Source organism: Babylonia areolata, chromosome 11 (genome assembly GCF_041734735.1).
Source record: "Babylonia areolata isolate BAREFJ2019XMU chromosome 11, ASM4173473v1, whole genome shotgun sequence".
Taxonomy (NCBI): Eukaryota; Metazoa; Mollusca; class Gastropoda; order Neogastropoda; family Buccinidae; genus Babylonia; species Babylonia areolata.
Genome location: NC_134886.1, coordinates 32,211,930 through 32,230,888, shown reverse-complemented (window position 1 = coordinate 32,230,888; position 18,959 = coordinate 32,211,930). Strand labels below are relative to the sequence as shown.

The window sequence follows — 18,959 nt, the reverse complement described above, 5'->3', positions numbered from 1 at the left end:
CATAATTTTCTCCACCCTGCTTGTCAGTGTTGCTGCCAAAGTGTGTGAAGTTCTTTACCTCTTCTAGGAACTCATTGAGGATCTATGCATGTCAAGACCCATACAAGTTGAGGTTTCCACAACTGAGCAGGTCTTTTCCTGCATCTGTTGTTCTTGTGGTCATCTCAGTTTCAAACTTCTGCTCCCATGCCATGCCAGTGTTGTGTTTGTGTCAAAGTTGATGGTGTCAGCATATTCATTGAGACTCACTGGAGGGATCTGATGGCAGTTTTTACTCAGGGGAAGGTGCTTGCTAAATCTGGCTCTACAATCAAGTAACTATTGTTACTTCCCACATATGTTCAGTCATAGCAGGCACTTCTGAACAACATTGAAATGATCCATCAGCAGCACAGGGTCTCCTCTGGTGTGTTGCCTTATGGCAACTTAACATTGCCTGTAGGCTGCCAGCACTAGGACTGTGACAGAACGATCCTGGTATGGCTGTGTAGGGGGGATGCAAGATGAGCAGTATGAGGATAATGCAACTTAAATTATATTAGTATATTATGCTGTATATTATATGGAAGATGTAACAGCATTTAAGAAGCAAAATCAAATCTAAACACAATACTTCGGGAGAGTATATGAAAGTATGAAATCTCAGTGGAAGGAAAATAGTTCCTCAGATTATACAGCTCTAACCAGCAAAAGAAAAATCAGGAATGTCATTAATCAGCACCACAAAGGATCTGTTTTGTTTTCTTGTTTTCCAGGGTCACGGTCAAGGCATCACAAGAAAAAATGGCTTTTAACCCAGGATCAGATCTAGATGCGCTCATTCACTCTTTAGGTAAGAATATACTTGTTGGCATTTTCTGTATTTATATGTTTTGAACTTTTTGTTGGAAACCCTCACACACACACCCACACCCACGCCCACTCTTCCCCCTGAATCATTGTAACTTTTTAAAAGTTTTTTTAAAGCTTGACTAATGACAGGTTTTGTCTGTCTTTTGTTTTAAATTTTTTTGTGTAACTGATAGCACGGAGGAGAAATTGTTATGATTGTGTTTGAATGTTGATATAAGAAAAGCTTTTATCATTGGGTTATTTGCAGTATATTTTGTTTGTTATTATAGTTATTTGTTATATCTTTTTCAGTCTTCCGCTTTTTCATTTTCTGTGTATTTGTTCATATGTAAATGTATGACTTACAACTTAATACCTCATTACGGTATTTATGAGGAAGTTTATAAATGCTGGTTAAAGTAATGATTCTTTGAGTGTGATTTATTTGATTCATTCTTTTTCAGAGTATGAAAACCAGCAGCATGTTAAAATGATTGAAAAAGAAAACCAGAGGAATGCATGTAAGTACAAAAACAAACTGTCAGAAGCAGTGTAATTTAACCAGAAACATAAAGCTATGACCCATTTTTAGTTTGTGTGTTACAAAGTTCTTGCACACATGTGCACACTTTCACTTGTACACACACACACACACACACACACACACACACACACACACACACACACACACACACAGGGCTATTGCTCATTTGTAATTTTCACACCATGATGCACATAACAGTTTACACATTTACAAATCATGTGCACTACATGCACAGATGCACATGCTCACATCTGCACAGACACACATACTCACCCATGTTTTCTTTGACATTGATAGCTTCTAATGGACTGCACATGGTTTTCATAGTTTTTAATGGACTGCTGCCGCTGAGGCTGCAGGAACAAGTGAACGTGTCTGTACAGGAGATATGGAATAAACGGCATGAGAGTAAAGCCACTGAGAGGGCACAAATGGTACAGCAATCACAAAACGTACTACATAATGTATCCCATGGAATATTTTCATTATTTATGTGATGCAGGATGCAAGTTTTGCATTTGGATGTAAAGAAGAATAACATGCAAATTGACAAGTGTGGTAAATAATGGTTGGAATGTTGGATTTCTGTCCAGGGGCTGATTAAGGTGTTTGGTTTGAATCTTGGCTGCTCCTGGTATTCCCAGTTCAGTGTGATTGCAGACCTGCTCAGTTTTGTTAACCTCCATCATGTGTATATGTATGCTGAAGATCAGTGTATATTTCAAAGGTCCTGTAATCCAAATCAGCATTTGGTAGGAAATGGAAATATGAACCAGCCTCAGAAACAGTATTGCTGCATAAGTGGTTATGTATTTGGTGGAAGGGGGTACGGTGGAATGGGTGCTTGTTGAGTTGCAGCATACAAACTTTGAAGAAGAAATTTGCAAAAGGTTTTAAGTGGAAAATTAGCCTTATGACAACAGAAGTTGTTAAAACATTCTGCAGGCGATTTTTTTTCCTGTATGTGCCAAGCAATGATGGTATCTGCTGTTTTGTTTAACATCCAGCAATAAAAATATGATTAATGCATTTACTTTCTCATTCAGCTTTATAAATATGATACCCTATAGACTGTAGTAATGTCTAAAGCGTCTTCGTGGACATACTTGACTGTATTAAAAAAAAAAGAAGAAATCCTCTCGATGCACAGTTATATGTTCCCGGAGTCCCATTAAGTCAGTCATACAACACACACACACACACACACACACACACACATATGTATATATCTATCTATATAGATAGATATGTTTATATATAAACTGTTGTTTTTGTACATTACTTTCTGTATTGACTCAATGACTGTGCTTGCAGACTTGGAGTCCCAGGAAGAAGAGAAGCAGAGAGTCATTGCTGACCTGCAGTCTCAGATCACCACGTTGGAGGCTGACACTAAAAACAACCACAAACAACTTGTCCACAACAAAAACACATTAGAAAGGTTTGAAAGTGGTGTACATTTTTCTCTTTTGTGTTATGGTTTTTGTTTGTTTGATGGCAGAATGTATTTTTGCTTGAATTAATTCATCTGATGTAACAGTATGAGATGGAAAGATTGGAGTGAAAGGGGAAAGTTGAGGAATGAAAAGAATACAGTGAAATAGCTTCATCTGTGGAAATTGAAAAAAAGAAAGAAAAGATAACTATGAATGGTGATATTCCATCTTATCTCCTTTGCTGTTCTTGCCTGTGTGGTTTCAGAGCATGTGAAAAGGAGAGGTTTATGGGAAAGAAAAAAAAAACACATGCAGTTTTGTATTTTTGCTTCATGTGACATAATACAACCCTCTGAATATCTTCTCCGATGACTCTAAGGAAAGCCACACTGGTGAGGTGTTACTTATGTTAACCCTTAAAGTGCTGGATATAATAAAACGTGCATACAGAAATCATGCTTAAAACAAAGGGACTGTTTGCTTCCGCTACCTGTGCTCTGATTTGGGGCATTTATATGCTTATTAGTAAGAATAGATAGATAAACCTATACATTTTTGGAAAGTAGAGTGAATGAAGAATCAGTTAAAAGTAAGAAAAAGGCTGTACCTTGTATATAGTTTGAGATATTCCACAGGATATAATCAACAAATTTTGGCACACTTATTTTCCAAAACACCAACCACAGTATTTATAGGTATTTTCACATCTGTCACAGAGTCAAAATCTAAAAATTGGCATTAAACTGCACAGAAGAATGTTCTGGCTGCAAAATCATGATATGAATATAACTGTAACAATGAAATTATAAGCATTTTGTTCTTTGTTTGAGACACGTCCACCAACACCACATGCGCGCACATCTACAATACTTGAAGCAATCACAGGCAAAACAGAAATAAAAGTTTTCTTTTAGCTCATGTTGCTTTCAAAAGCAGCAAGAATGCTTTAAATCAAATTAATTCCCAGTTTTCTAGCTTCATTTGGTCAAGTGTTAGCAGTGGATCCATGCCTAACCTACTTTGCCACCCCTCCCCACCCCTATCAGCCACCCCCACTTTTAGTGGCTGGAGACACAAAACTGAATGAACAACAAGCAAGCCCGCTTGCTGAAGTGTCAAAATAACAAAGCCGTTTTAGCCAGAATCCCTGTCAGCAAACAAATCATCTCTAGTGACATGGTCACTCATTTCCTGAGCTTTGTCAACTGAAGTGTCATTCACTGTTTACAAAAAATACATAGATCTGGACTTTCAAACTCGGTCAGAGTTTGTGGATACACAAGCAGGAAAGCAGTAACACCAGAACGAGGCAGTTTTGCGATGGCTGTCAAGTATAGCTGGATGATTTAGGACCTTTTATAAACAGAGCCACAATTTTGGCCCATCGTGCTTCATAAGGGAAGCCACAATCGTGGCCCATCGTGCTCTATGGGTTAATCATTTAACTGAAGTTATATCAGGACCCATTGATTTGTTCCAGACAAGTAGATGAGTGAAGGAGAAAGTCTTAAAATGACTATGACTTTCATTCACCTCAGTATCCTGTGAACAGTTGTATCTTTCCACCCCTTGATTTATTTTAGGGGATGTTTTTCAAGAACTGAATCTGTATGTTAAGCTTTATTGGAGTGTGACTGAAGAAAGCACAAATGTAAACAAACGTTTTCAGTTCTTCTGGATTTGAACCAAGCTCAGTTATGGTTAAGGTGGGCAGCTGTTTTCAGAAGATTGTAGCAGTCTGTGTCAGTAACTCAAACCACACAGAAATCTGCGAACATGTGTGTGTGTCATTGTGAGCTTTTACATAATGTGAACATATTATGTGAGGAAAAGTGATATGTACAATAAAATGATCAAGCATGGTTCATGATGTGTTTGCAGTCTGAAGAAGAGCAAGTGTGTGCTTCAAGCTCATAGGGATGCCCTGTCAAAACATCTGGATGCACTACAGTTTGAAAATAATAAACAACGGTAGGTAAAGGGTGTATATATGTGCGTGCGTGCATGTGTGCATGCGTGCGTTCTCGCTCTCTCTCTCTCTGTCTCTCAAATACCTGTAGTGTTTGTGTTGCTATATATATTTGTGCACTTGTTTTTATTCTGCACCACATTTTGTTGGGACCACTAATAACACAGACACAGCTTCGATTTGAAAACAAAATTCATTCAGGGTACAAGACAACTTAATTCACAGTGTTATAGAACTTCAAACAGAAAAAGAGAGACTTTGATGAACACATTGCTGCAGTACTCTTAAGAAGAAACCTTTCCTTTGCTGTGACAGGCGTGAACTGGAAGACACGGTGCAGATGTATGAGAAGACGTGGTCTGACTACGAAGCCCAGTACAAGGCACTGGCCCTGTACCAGAAGATGCTGGAGGAGGAAGATCGACTGGCACAGTCCCAGGCCGAGCAGGACAAATGGCAGCAAAGGAAGAACCAGCTGCAGGGCAAAATCAGGAGGGCTCAGGGTGGGTGCAGGGATGTTCAGTTCAGTTTAGTTACTCAAGGAGGCATCACTGCGTTCGGACAAATCCAGGGATGGGTTGTTTGAAACAAACACTTGATGAGGTTTGTGTTTGACAATGTTCATGGTATTTGTGTAGCACTTAATCTTGAAAACGGTACAGTCACACCGCAATATTTATGTGCATAGCGTTGTTTCGCTGTTTGGGTGCATGGATGAGTTGTTAAAACAAATACTAGATTAAGTATGTGTTTGTTTATCAATGTTACCACCGAGGTGCAGGAATGGGTTGTTTGAAACAAGCACTTGATAAGGTATGTGTGTGTTTGACGATGTAAGTGGTATTTATGTAGCACTTCATCTTGAAAACAATGTGGTCAAAGCACCATATTTATGGGCATAGCATCGTTTTACTAGTGGGTGCATTGATGAGCTGTTCAAAACAAAAACTAGATGAGGTGTGTGTTTGTATGGCTGTGATAACGGAAATTATAAAGCAGATATTCTGGAAAACACTATAGTTCAAGTGCTGTATTTATGTGTATCATTTGTTCATTCTTTAGTTTAAAGCCTGTTCACTCAAATGATATTAGATAAGGGTAAGAAAAAAAGCAACCAATACCCCCTGCTTCCAAAAAGCAACGGGGAGGAAAAAAAATTTGTGTGCACATGCATTTGTGTGTCTGTTTGCATGTGTGTGTTTGCTAGTGTTAGAAAGAGGTGGCTAGGTATATATGTTTGAAACATGTTAGGTTTGTGTTTATATGCATATTCTTGTGATGGCCTAGAGCTAACGCGTCCACCTAGGCAGCGAGAGAATCTGAGCGCTCTGGTTTGAATCACGGCTCAGCCGCCAGTATTTTCTCGCCCTCCACTACACCTTGATTGGTGGTCTGGATGCTAGTCATTCGGATGAGTTGATAAACCGAGGTCCCGTGTGCAGCATGCACTTAGCGCATATAAAAGAACCCACTGCAACAAAAGGGTTGTTCCTGGCAAAATTCTGTAGAAAAATCCACTTCAGCGGGAAAATCAAATAAAACTGCACGCAGGAAAAAATACATAAAAATGGGTGGTGCTGTAGTGTAGTGACGTGCTCTCCCTGGGGAGAGCAGCCCGAATTTCACACAGAGAAATCTTTTGTGATGAAAAGAGAAATACATAATACAAAAATCTGTGTGTGTCAGCATACATGCATGCCTGTGAAAGAGTATGGTTTGATATGTAGAGATGCGTGCATTTGTGTAAACATTCATATGTGTATGAGTGCCAAAGCTAACAAGAGAGATGAGAAAATGGCTGGATATGTAAGTAGGAATTCCACTTCTTCATTCTTTCTCATGACTGAGTCTTACCTTTGAACTGCTTTATTATTTTCCCTTTGTAAAATTTCCCTGTCTTGATTACTTTGAAGAGGTGTATTCAAGTTTAATTTCATGCTTTTGTTGTTGTTTTTTTCTTTTTTTGCAGATGAACTTGACTTCAGAGACTGGTACAGATTTTGCATCAAGATGTATCTTTTTGTAACACAATATTTCAAACTATTGTTAGTCCAAAATTTGCATTTGTTCAAGCAGTATTAACTGTTGACTTCAAGGTTTATTAATCTTAGAAACTATGAAAAGAAATTTTGAATTCCGTGTTATTATGCCTGTAAGGATCAGGAAGGGGTGGAGGGGACACTAGACTTTGGGGTGGAAAGTGTCATGACAGAAAATGTGAGGCAATATAATGAAAGTTACAAAACCAAATGTGTTATCTGATTTAGAATAAGAAAAAAAGATGTGTGTAAAAGTCTGTTGTCTGATCAGAGCAGTCTTCGTAGAAAGCATGTAATTTGTACCGTGTTCTATATATTTGATTTCAAGATTTTAATACCCAACAATACCCAGCAAACTATGAGCACAGTTACTACTTGTAGAAAGCATGTAATTTGTACGGTGTTCGATATATTTGATTCCAAGAGTTTAATACCCAACAATACCCAGCAAGCTATGAGCACAGTTACTAGCAGAATATCCAAATTCCAGTTATAAGGGGTTGTCTGGCTTCTGACCGGCTTTCTGTTTTTTGGAAATATTCTTTCATACCCTTTGATATGGATAAATTATTACAAAGTTTATGAAAGAAAAGGGTAGTCAGTTGAAGAGATGTAACCTGATGGTTCAGAGACATGAGTGAAGGCCTGTCTGATTATCTAAAAAATGCAGTTTGTCATCGTTTATTGCATTCATTGATAACAGATGCAGTAACTGACTGGTAAGTGTTGGACTTAATTCTGAGGATCAGTTCTGGTATTGGTACCTTGGTTCAGGGTTGAGATATGTTTTTTTGGTCTTCCAGGTCAACAAATGTGCAGAGCTGCTGGTGTCTTAACTCCCCTTCATGTGTATTCACATACAAATGATCGAATACGCACATTAAAGATCCTGTAATCTATATCAGCATTTGAAGGGCTATGGAAAGATATCCATGCATAACCTCAAAAACAGGCTGTGGCTACCTAAATACTACCTAAATGACTACTTCAGAAGAAATATGATCATATACATACAGGAAAACAACAACAACCTTGCAAGATATGAGTGAACATGGGAGAAGCAGCCCATGAATGCAGAGGAAGAAGAAGCAGTCAGCGTACTAACAGAAAATTGACACCTAGAAAACCATTCCCTTAACCAGCGTGAAGCGCAGAGAAGTGGGTGTCAATTGGAAGAAAGGAGGAGGAGCTGCTGGCTGCTGTGAGAGAGAAGGAAAACCTTCAGGCAAAGCTGAAAGAAATCCGGGAAAAGAATATATCGGTCTCAGTCACTCCTAACGAGTCTGCTCAGGTCAGTGTGAATTTTTTCTTGTTTTTGGATTGAATAAACACACAAAACATTATAGATTCTAAATCTGTTCTCCCTCGTCCCCCTTCCTCCTCATACCCACCCTCCTCCATTTTCTCCTTTGCCTGTGTCTGCTGCCTCTTTGGCAGAGCAGACAGTGCTTTGTCTCCCACCCCTTTTTTTGTTATCTTCCTTGTACAGTTCCTTTTTCTCTTGCCCTTTTCCCTCTTCTTACTCAAACCCTCACCCCCTCCAGTTCCTGGTAGGATAGAGTTATGCTTCAAAAGAACAGAATACTTCCTGTTGATGTTATGATTGTACATTGATACAATAATGATGCTAGCTTTTAAGCACAAATAATTTCAATTAAGCATCATGGTGATTAGGCATATGTCTTGTTCCCTTGTCTCCTTCCAGCCGTGGTTTTGTCTGAAATACTTCTGTGCAACTTACAAAAATGTATTTGTTTAACACGAAGGTTTTAGTTTACTTTGTTGACCCTGAATGAAGATTTCTACTTCATATCTATGTCTCCGACAACAAAGCGGTGTAAAGTTATGCTTTGCAATATTGGTTTGTGTTGTACTGTGGTTAGGAGGAAGGTAGGAGAATGGTTAACCCCTAGGCTGCCTGTATGACGAGATAACTCAGCGCAAGCATGTACATTTTGTTGCCACAATGACGAGATAACTCGTCATCGAAATATTCTGACTTTTCCCTGGTTTACATTGAGTTCGTTCGTTGACAAAAATACTGGTAGCTTTAGCTTGGGGAATCTTTCTAGATTAATTCATAGCTAGAAACCCCATCTATGTCATGAGGCAGTCCTTTATTTGAACATTTTGGTTGGGTTACTGCCACAGTGTTTGCCTGGCTCCTCTCCTCGCTCGCTCAACAAAATGTCGGACACCATGCTCAAGACATGCGATCATGGTGCACTAAATCAACCAAGATTGCTTCCTTTAGCTGATGCTCAGAAAGAATTGAAGCGTAAATTTGAAGAAGACAGTGATAAACTTTTATCGGATGATCTGATAGAAAATAAAGGGAGCAATGAAGAGACTGGCCAAGATACGACTATCAGTGAGTGATGCCGGCTGTACAGCTTTAGCAGATGACAGAAAGTGACTGAATTATTAGCAGAACACAGTGTGAGTGATTTTCATGGCACTGAGCCAACACTGTCTGATGAGAACTGGATAAAGTGAGCGTGTGAGAGGGGTGAAGAGGAGGGGGGTGGAGACCGAGAAGTGTGGCCTCACATCCATGTTATCACTTGGAGAAGTCACAGTGCATTGATTTGTGTATCTGTCTGTTTTTGTTTTCTTTTTTTATTTCATTTTGTTTATTTTTATTGTGGTTGTTCTATTATAATTTGTGTGTGAAGGTATTATCCATTTGTCCAGAAAAATATGATATTTAGTGCAAATTACCTGACTAATGTTTGTAATGAACAAGTTGAAAATGTGACAGAAAACAAAACAGTGATTTCAAAACAACAGCATGTCACTGAAAATATATAAAATTGGAAAACATCATGTGTTCTGTATTCTTTATTCATTTACCTTTCAGAAAATATATACTTTTACGGGTCTTTCTCCAATAACAGAGAGCACAGAATTTTTTGAAAATATGTACCTGTTTTTTGTGGAAAAAACCCTGGCAAATAGATTTCACTTAAATCTTATTTCCCTGCCAGCAAAAGGGTTAAGATACTTATCTGCCATTTTAGTGTTTGTTAGGGTCTGGGTTCAAATCCTGGTCTCACCCTTTCTCCCAAGTTTGACTGGAAAATCAAACTGATCATTTAGTTGTTTGGATGAGATGATAAACCGAGAGAACCTGTATGCAGCATGCACTTGGTGGCAACATAAACATTGTCTTCTGGCAAACATTTGTCAAAAAAATCCACTCTGATAGGTACACAAACATATTACATGCAAGCACTCAAGAACCCTTCTGAGGGAATGAGGTGCTGGGTGGTCCATGGAGGACAGCTCACAGACAGCTTTGAGGTGAAGACTGGAGTCAGGCAAGGCTGTCTCCTGTCACCTTTCCTCTTCCTCCTGGCAATCGACTGGACCATGAAAACATCAACATCAGACAGAAGAAACGGAATCCAGTGGACACTGCTTGACCAGCTAGATGACATGGACTTTGCGGATGACCTGGCCCTGCTTTCCCACAGTCACCAGCAAATGCAGGACAAGACAACAAAGCTGGCAGCCACCTCATCACAAGTCGGCCTCAACATCCACAAGGGCAAGACCAAGATCCTCAAGATCAACACAGCAAGAGAGGACCCAGTCACAGTGCACAGGAGCAAGCTGGAAGAGGTAGAGGCCTTCACATACTTGGGCAGCATCATCGACAAGCAGGGTGGCACAGACGCAGATGTCAGAGCAAGAATCGGCAAAGCGAGGGCAGCATACTTACAACTGAAGAACATCTGGAACTCCAAGGTGTTGTTGATTAGCACGAAGATCAGGCTGTTCAACTCCAGCGTCAAGTCAGTCCTTCTGTATGGAGCAGAGACATGGAGGACAACAAAGACCACCATCAGGAAAGTGCAGACCTTCATCAACAGCTGCCTGAGAAGGATCCTCCAGATACGCTGGCCCGACACTATCAGCAACGCTGACCTGTGGCAGCGTACCAACCAGCTGCCAGCCAAAGACGAGTTTTGGCGTAGAAGATGGAGATGGATCGGGCACACCCTGAGGAAGCCAGACAGTAACATCACCAGGCAGACACTAAAATGGAATCCCCAGGGCAAACGGAAGAGAGGAAGGCCAAGAAACACCTGGTGACGTGACCTCGAGGCAGACACCAAGAAGATGGGGCACACCTGGAGACAATTAGAAAGGGTAGCCGAGGACAGAGGACTCTGGCGGACTGTTGTGAGCGGCCTATGCTCCGGGGAGTGTGATGGGCATAACTAACTAACTCAAGGGCTAACTAGCGTGTTTCATTATGCTGCTGGTCAGACATCCGTGTAGCAGTGTGGTGTAGCGTATATGGATGTGTCCCAATGCAATGGTGCCACCTTGAGAAAGTGAAACCAAAACTATGTGGCATGACCTGTCTGTTTCCCAGGATATGGACACTGAGTCATCTCATCTCTCCCTGACGGAACCCTCGGAGAAAGAAGAGACAGAGGACAGTGTGGCGGAGGAGGACCTCACCCTGGTGTCCGGCGATGGAGGGGACACAGGAGGAGTGGAGAGGGAAAAGTACCATTTCTGTTTTTACTTCTTTCTTCTCTTCTTCTTTGTGCTGCTGGCATCACTGCTGAAAGATGATGGAACCATATGTGCTCTGTTCTTTCCGTTTTTCTGCCCCACAAGTACATACTGATAGCGTCCAGCTGAAAGAGAAAGCATGCTTCTTTTATGGCTTGGTTATGTATACATCTCTGGTGGCATGTTGGATAGCTGTGGAAATGTCATGTCTGACTGCACCCTCCCCTTCTCCCCTTCTGGCTAGACAAGTTAACCGGCAAGTTTGGTCATGTTAAGTGGCTGTGTGATTGTTGACTGAAGTTGACTGGCAAGTTTGGTCATGTTAAGTGGCTGTGTGATTGTTGACTGAAGTTAACCGGCAAGTTTGGTTATGTTAAGTGGCTGTGTGATTGTTGACTGAAGTTGACCGGCAAGTTTGGTCATGTTAAGTGGCTGTGTGATTGTTGACTGAAGTTGACTGGCAAGTTTGGTTATGTTAAGTGGCTGTGTGATTGTTGACTGAAGTTGATTGGCAAGTTTGGTGATGTGAAGTGGCTGTGTGATTGTTGACTGAAGTTGACTGGCAAGTTTGGTTATGTTAAGTGGCTGTGTGATTGTTGACTGAAGTTGACTGGCAAGTTTGGTTATGTTAAGTGGCTGTGTGATTGTTGACTGAAGTTGACTGGCAAGTTTGGTGATGTTAAGTGGCTGTGTGATTGTTGACTGAAGTTGATTGGCAAGTTTGGTGATGTTAAGTGGCTGTGTGATTGTTGACTGAAGTTGATTGGCAAGTTTGGTGATGTTAAGTGGCTGTGTGATTGTTGACTGAAGTTGACTGGCAAGTTTGGTTATGTTAAGTGGCTGTGTGATTGTTGACTGAAGTTGACCGGCAAGTTTGGTTATGTAAAGTGGGAGTGTGATTGTTAACTTAAGTTGACTGGCAAGTTTGGTTATGTTAAGTGGCTGTGTGATTGTTGACTGAAGTTAATTGGCAAGTTTGGTGATGTGATTTTGGTTATGTTAAGTGGCTGTGTGATTGTTGACTGAAGTTGACCGGCAAGTTTGGTTATGTTAAGTGGCTGTGTGATTGTTGACTGAAGTTTACTGGCAAGTTTGGTGATGTTAAGTGGCTGTGTGATTGTTGACTGAAGTAGATTGGCAAGTTTGGTCATGTTAAGTGGCTGTGTGATTGTTGACTGAAGTTGACTGGCAAGTTTGGTGATGTTAAGTGGCTGTGTGATTGTTGACTGAAGTTGACTGGCAAGTTTGGTTATGTTAAGTGGCTGTGTGATTGTTGACTGAAGTTGACCGGCAAGTTTGGTGATGTTAAGTGGCTGTGTGATTGTTGACTGAAGTTGACTGGCAAGTTTGGTTATGTTAAGTGGCTGTGTGATTGTTGACTGAAGTTGACTGGCAAGTTTGGTTATGTTAAGTGGCTGTGTGATTGTTGACTGAAGTTGACTGGCAAGTTTGGTGATGTGAAGTGGTTGTATGATTGTTAATTGGATTCTTAGAAGGTGTAAACAGAAATTCATAAAGTGGCAAACAGGGATGAAAATTTCAATCTTAAGTGACAGCATGTTTACAGCAACAGGATATTAGTGATAACTGCGTGATGACTGGTAAACAAGAACAATAACCAGAATGTTGAGCAAAGAGTGATATTCAGTAGAGTGGTGCAAATGCAGTAATTACAGGGTAAACTTGCTCAGCTTGAGCAACATGTGACAGAGGGTAATGACAGGCTCATAAATACTGATAGAACAGACATTCTGCCAGTGAAAGTAAAATTTGAGAATAATGCAATCAAAACTAAACTGGAAGAGGCTGAAAAATGTAATGAAGAACTCAATGAAAAAGTTGTAGATTTGAAAAGGTTCATCCATGTTTAAGATGGATGAGGAAAAACAAATATGTTTGAACAAGAAGGCAGAGAGAACAGTTGAGGTTCTTTGACATAAAGGGATATAAGGGGAGGGTGTGGAGGACTGCAAGAAGGTTTTCGGGGGTGGGGGTGTTCAGTTTTTACATTCATTTACATTTAGTATTCTGCTTTGTTGTGCTGTCCTCACTGCGTGAAGAATGCGGTACTTAACATGCTCTGTTCAATCCGTTTATCTGTCCCATGAACATATACTGATAACATCCAGTTGAAAGAGTGTGCATTCTCCAGAATATGTAAATGTTTGATGGGGTTTTAAGTATGTGTAGAAATGTCATGCTGACTTGATTTTTGTTGTTGGTTTTTTTGTTTTTTTGGTCAGTGACACTGACAGCTACTGTGAGGTACAGGTGATGCAAACTGAACACATTACATTTTTTTCTGACCTGCTTCACATTCCCAGTTCTGGTAGACAGACACCTTTGCCCATCTGCTGACACCAGATGTCTAGTCACTCACCTCAAAGTCTTTAGAAAACAGATTTTTCCGTTTTCTGGCCCACATGTGTGGATCTGTCTGCCTGTCAGCATCTTTTTTAAAACCGCTTATCCTTAACTGTTTACTTGTATTCATCTTGCATAGTTGTTTGTGCTGTTCAAATCATGTCAAAATTTTATAACTGAATAAGTAGCAACAGTTTTTTCACATTAAGCTGTCTGAAAAAAAGAAAAGAGAGCTGGTGATTATATAGTTTGTCCTGGTTGCATGGATGTGTGGGTGTGTGTGGGTTAGTTTTGTGTGTGTGTGTGGGGAGGGGGTGGCGGGAGGGCATTTGTGAGGGTTATGGTAAGAGAGGGGGTTGAGATTAAGTGTTTTGATTTTTGTCTTCTTGCATGTTTTGTTAATGTGCAGCACGGAGGACTGACACTGTGTGTGAGGTGCAGCGCTATGTAAACCCTCTGTATGTGTTTGAGGTGCAGTGCTATATAAATCCTCTTTATGTGTTTGAGGTGCAGCGCTATGTAACCCCCCTGATCGTGTTTGAGGTGCAGCGCTATATAAATCCTCTTTATGTGTTTGAGGTGCAGCGCTATGTAACCCCCCTGATCGTGTTTGAGGTGCAGCGCTATATAAATCCCTTGTATCATTATTGTTAGGTTTATCACAACTCATGTTACTTAAACTTTGATGCTTCTGCATCATTGGACACATGAGGCAGTGAAAGCACTCCATATTCTGTGGTCCTCAGCCAGTTTTGCTGGTGTCACCCCATCATCTGTAGACAAGTCTATGGGGGAGAAAAAATTATCACCAAATGATTGTGCCCTCTTTCCAAACACAACCATCAGTGTCCTATGAGTGTCAATGAAATCATGACCAAATTGGATTGAATGTTGATGACTGATTGCTTACTTGATTATGATGCTGTGAAATCCTGTATGTCACATAATGAAAATCTTGTGCATTGCATGTGACATGTTTTTGAGCATATGCATATATTGGCATACAAATGTGTGTGTGTGTGTGTGTATTGGTTGGTCTAAATTTGTTTACAAAAAAACAAGTTCAAAATGTTGCCGTTACCAGGAATCGATTGTTAATCTTTCCATAAATTTATCTTTGGAAAACAATCTGAGGTCTGATCCTTTTTGCTTAAAGAATGTTATTTTTTATCATGGAAAACTGTTGATTTTTTATGAAGTTGCATTAAATTTGTGTCTTATATCCAGCAGCATGTGTGGTTTTCATTTTTGTGTTTTTTTTTAATTTTCCACTGGCATGTGGAGAGTATTTGTACTGTGCATATAGAATCTCCGCCTTCCTGAAATGTGGAACAAGAAAATTCCTCCTTCTATTTGTATCTTCTTTTCCCAGCCTCCCTTTGTCCTTTCTGTCATCTTTGTCCTGTCTTCCAGTGTGTCACCTGTATGCTCAAAACAAAATCCCCAACACAATAAAAACAGTGATGTAGGCCAACATGACACAATGGCCAGCACCACAGTGTGGTCAACATCACAGACTAACAGCTGGAAAGACTTGGGTTCAAACCCCAGTCACAGGCAGATCACTGTCAGCATTTTTGGCCTGTAACTGGCTCCTAATTGAGAGTGTGTTGTGTGCTGAAATGGGAAGACAGGGGCCACACAAAAAGAATGTGAACTACTTGATGGGCATGTCCTTGTCAGTGTTGCTGATATTTCCTCATGAACACTGCCGGTAGCTTGTATCTCTTTTACTCCTGGCTATAGTATGAAAAGAAGCATAGAGTGCAGCCTTGTCACATAGTCCTCTTAACCTAAATAGATCTCCGTGGAAGAGCATTGTCAACAACTTCATCCCCACCCACCTTAAAAAAACCCGGAAAGGTTGTCATGAATTATGTGGCCTTTCATCCCCTGCTGTCATGGTGACCTCAGTTTTGAGTTTCTCTCCACTTTCATGCCTGTGGTGAGTTTGTCTTCCTGTGCTGACAGGTGTTTGGGGACTGCCATTGGAGAGATGTGGTGACAGTTTTGACTCCAGGGGAGGCAGTTTCTTAATCTGGCTCCATGACTGAGCAATTACTGTCCCTTTGGTGGTGGTGTTCTGTATGACATTGAATCAGAACAGACACTACTGAACACCACTCAAGTGGTTCAGCAGCAACACAGGATCTCCTCTGGTGTGTGGCCTCCTGGAGACCTAACACTGACAGCTGCCTCTGGGATGCTGGGACTGTGGCAGAGCATTTGTGGCTGAGAATGGGGAATTTTCTGTGAGTGGTATGAGGGTGATGACACTAAAATGGTTCGGATGATAGACTGAGTATTTAAAAAAATAAATAAGTAAAGAGAGAGAGAGAGAGAGAGAGAGATAGCAAGACATTAACACAACATTCTTTACAAACATCTCCAAAAGGAAAATACAATAATCCAAAGATACAACATGAAATGGAGCAACAACAACAAGAAAAGACATTAACATAACATTCTTTACAAACATCCTCATTCCAAACAGTAAAATAAAGATGCAAAATAAAAATCCCATGGTATCATTCTCTCACAAACAAAACATTAAAAAAAAATGTATGGAATAAATTGCACAGCTTTAGACATATTTTCCCTTCATGTGTATTCATGGGCTTAAACTCCAGGAGTGGGCTTGTCCATGAATGGCCATTTTTTTACACTAATATTCATGCTGCCATATTCTGTGGCAGGCACAGCATATATTTTAGTATATACACCCCATTGTCAGTTTATGCATCCAACAGTATGCTGATATAGTGGCTGAGAAATACTGAAACCTGCCATCTCTGAAACCACATCAGCCACAGAGCTAGATCAGAACAGTGGGATGCTCAGCCTAACTTGATAGGCTGTTCAAACGCTGCAGTTTGACATACAATTACTTCATCGTATATTGAGGAGTAATACATAGAGCCACGAAATAAGCAAAGTACACACTTAAAAAACTTTCTTGTGCAAGTTTCTTTTTCTTTTTTTTTTGACAAGCCACCCTAATGGCAAGAAAATACTGTTTAAAAATATAGTGGTGATGTTGGAAATGTTGTGGTTTTCTTTCCACATATGTCTTGCAGGGAAAATGTAGGCACTGATCAGGAGGCAATAGATGGGAGGGAGACTGTGCCACACCTTTCCTCCAGTGGCCAGAACTTCACCATCCAAGAGGCCTCGGACACCAGACTCCCAGCCCTTGTCAACCTGTCCACTGTAAGAAGTGTTTATGTGTCAGCTTTGTTCACTGTTCTTCCATGTTACCCTGAACTGAAACCATGTTACCCCATTCGCTTGTTTCTGTTAGTGGAATTTTTATGTGTCAAACTCTTAGCACCTCTCCATGTAAACAGTCATTCTCTTCATTTCTTGGGTGGGGTGCATTCTGGGTGTTTTAGTTTCCATGGACCACTGAATGCTGACACGGGTTTGTTCTTCACTTTATTGTCTCATCCAGATGAATAGATGCTCAGTTTGATTTTCCATTCAAACTTGGGAGAATGGGCGAGACTTGGATTCGAACCCGGTCCCTCACGGACTCTGCATTGATAGATAAGTGTACTAACCATTCAGTCACCTTCCCTCAGTTTTAAAGAGTGTGCCACAGTGTGCAGTCTCCTTTTGAAGACATCCAGTGAAGGCGCTGTGATAATGTCTTTCAGGAAACTTCTGATGAGATGATGTGAGTGGAAAAAAAGGTAGACCTCCTGTACTGAGTGTGGTGGGTGGGAATATCATGAGTCACGGAGTTGTTGGATTGTCAGTGGCTCTTTGGGTGGCAGTGGGTTGGGGCGTGTAGCTGGTGTAGAACATCAGGAGCCCATGGTGAACCTTGCACACAGTGGCCAGACAGGCTTTCCTGTGCTGCCAGGTCTGCAGCAAGGGCCAACAGAGCTGGCTCAGCAGATCTTCTTTTCTCCTGGTCTGATGGTAGTCTTGGGATACCCATCGGAAAGCACTTCTGGGAGCTTTTTCATTATATTTGGTGCTGGTGATGTATACACTTCATACAGACTGGGTTTGCATACACTTCTCCAGAAGTAGTCTGACGATAGCATGCTTGATTTACAGGAACACACTGACACACACACACACACACACATACACACACACACACACACACATAAAGACATTCCAGACTAAACTGACATTGAAATACAGACTGACAGAGTCAATACCATATTTATGCCCATAGTTGAGTCAGCTAGTTTTCTTTGATTTTGTGTATTTACTTTTTCAGTCTTTTGCAGAAATTTCACATTGGTCACAGTCCAGATGCTTCTTTTTGTTACAGATATTAGCAAAACGCTTGTTTTTCCTAAACAAATATATTGTTTGAAAATTTTAAACATGAAGATTGTAGCTTTGAAATTGTTTCCATATGATGAGACAATGTTTTTCTTTCTTTTTTTCTTTTTGTTGTGACTTTTTTTCCATTGTTGTTTTTTGTTCTTTTTGTTTACATCTTTCTGTTTGTTACAGATAAGCCCGGTTCAGTTTGAAGAAAGCATGGAGGAGGATGGAGGTAGACCTGCAGATGATATTGAAAGATTCGAACCAGTGGACATCTCCACCCCAGTGGTTACAGGGCCCAGGTCCTCCGGAAGAAAACCACTCCAACCATTACAACTGACGCCCACCCCCAGAGTGTGCTACCAGCCTCCGATACTGACAGTTCCAAAAATCAGGATGGGAATGCAGCAAAGACCCAGTAAGTGGGATTTCTGTTTGTTTGTTGGGTTTTTTTTGTTTTTTTTTAACCTGTACAACTTTCGAGGCCCTTTTTTGGCATGGTGTTGTGTCCTTGGCAAAGGCACTGTACATTGTGTTTCCTCACCCTGCCCTGATGGGAATGGATACCTGACTTTGGTTGGGGAAGGTTACACTGGTGGAAGGAGAGGATTGGGCCCCGCCTTTCTTTGCTGAGCTTTCGACACAGTGGATATGAATTCAGTGCCCTGCTTTTCTTGAAAGGTTACGGGGCCTTTGACCTTCTAAGCTCTTCAGTGCCCCATGATGTATATATATATATATATATATGTATATTCATCATGAAAAATGCATCACTGTTTGCCTCATGACGTATATATATATCTGTGTCATTTCAGGATTTTTCACTGTTACATTTTAAAGTTGAGGAGTCTAAAAATACACCAGTCAGAAAGCTTGGTCTGTCTACTTTCATTATCAATGGGGAGCAACAGCCAGTCACGCTCTGTGTGGTAATCACTGGATATTGTTGTCAGTACCCG

The 18,959-nt window shown here is 40.6% G+C and overlaps 1 protein-coding gene across 1 annotated transcript in view; it reads left to right on the top strand.

The window, feature by feature from the left end:
- The first annotated feature begins 703 nt into the window (after positions 1 to 703).
- The window catches only part of LOC143287219 (uncharacterized), a 30,757-nt gene continuing 12,501 nt past the window's right edge, over positions 704 to 18,959 (top strand). The window contains exons 1-10 of the mRNA XM_076595165.1: positions 704 to 832; positions 1,296 to 1,352; positions 2,690 to 2,816; positions 4,693 to 4,782; positions 5,096 to 5,283; positions 6,750 to 6,792; positions 7,969 to 8,110; positions 11,204 to 11,340; positions 16,791 to 16,923; positions 18,190 to 18,418. Coding sequence (XP_076451280.1) covers positions 784 to 832; positions 1,296 to 1,352; positions 2,690 to 2,816; positions 4,693 to 4,782; positions 5,096 to 5,283; positions 6,750 to 6,792; positions 7,969 to 8,110; positions 11,204 to 11,340; positions 16,791 to 16,923; positions 18,190 to 18,418 — 1,195 coding nt within the window. The 5' untranslated portion in view covers positions 704 to 783. The remainder of the gene's footprint in view (positions 833 to 1,295; positions 1,353 to 2,689; positions 2,817 to 4,692; positions 4,783 to 5,095; positions 5,284 to 6,749; positions 6,793 to 7,968; positions 8,111 to 11,203; positions 11,341 to 16,790; positions 16,924 to 18,189; positions 18,419 to 18,959) is intronic.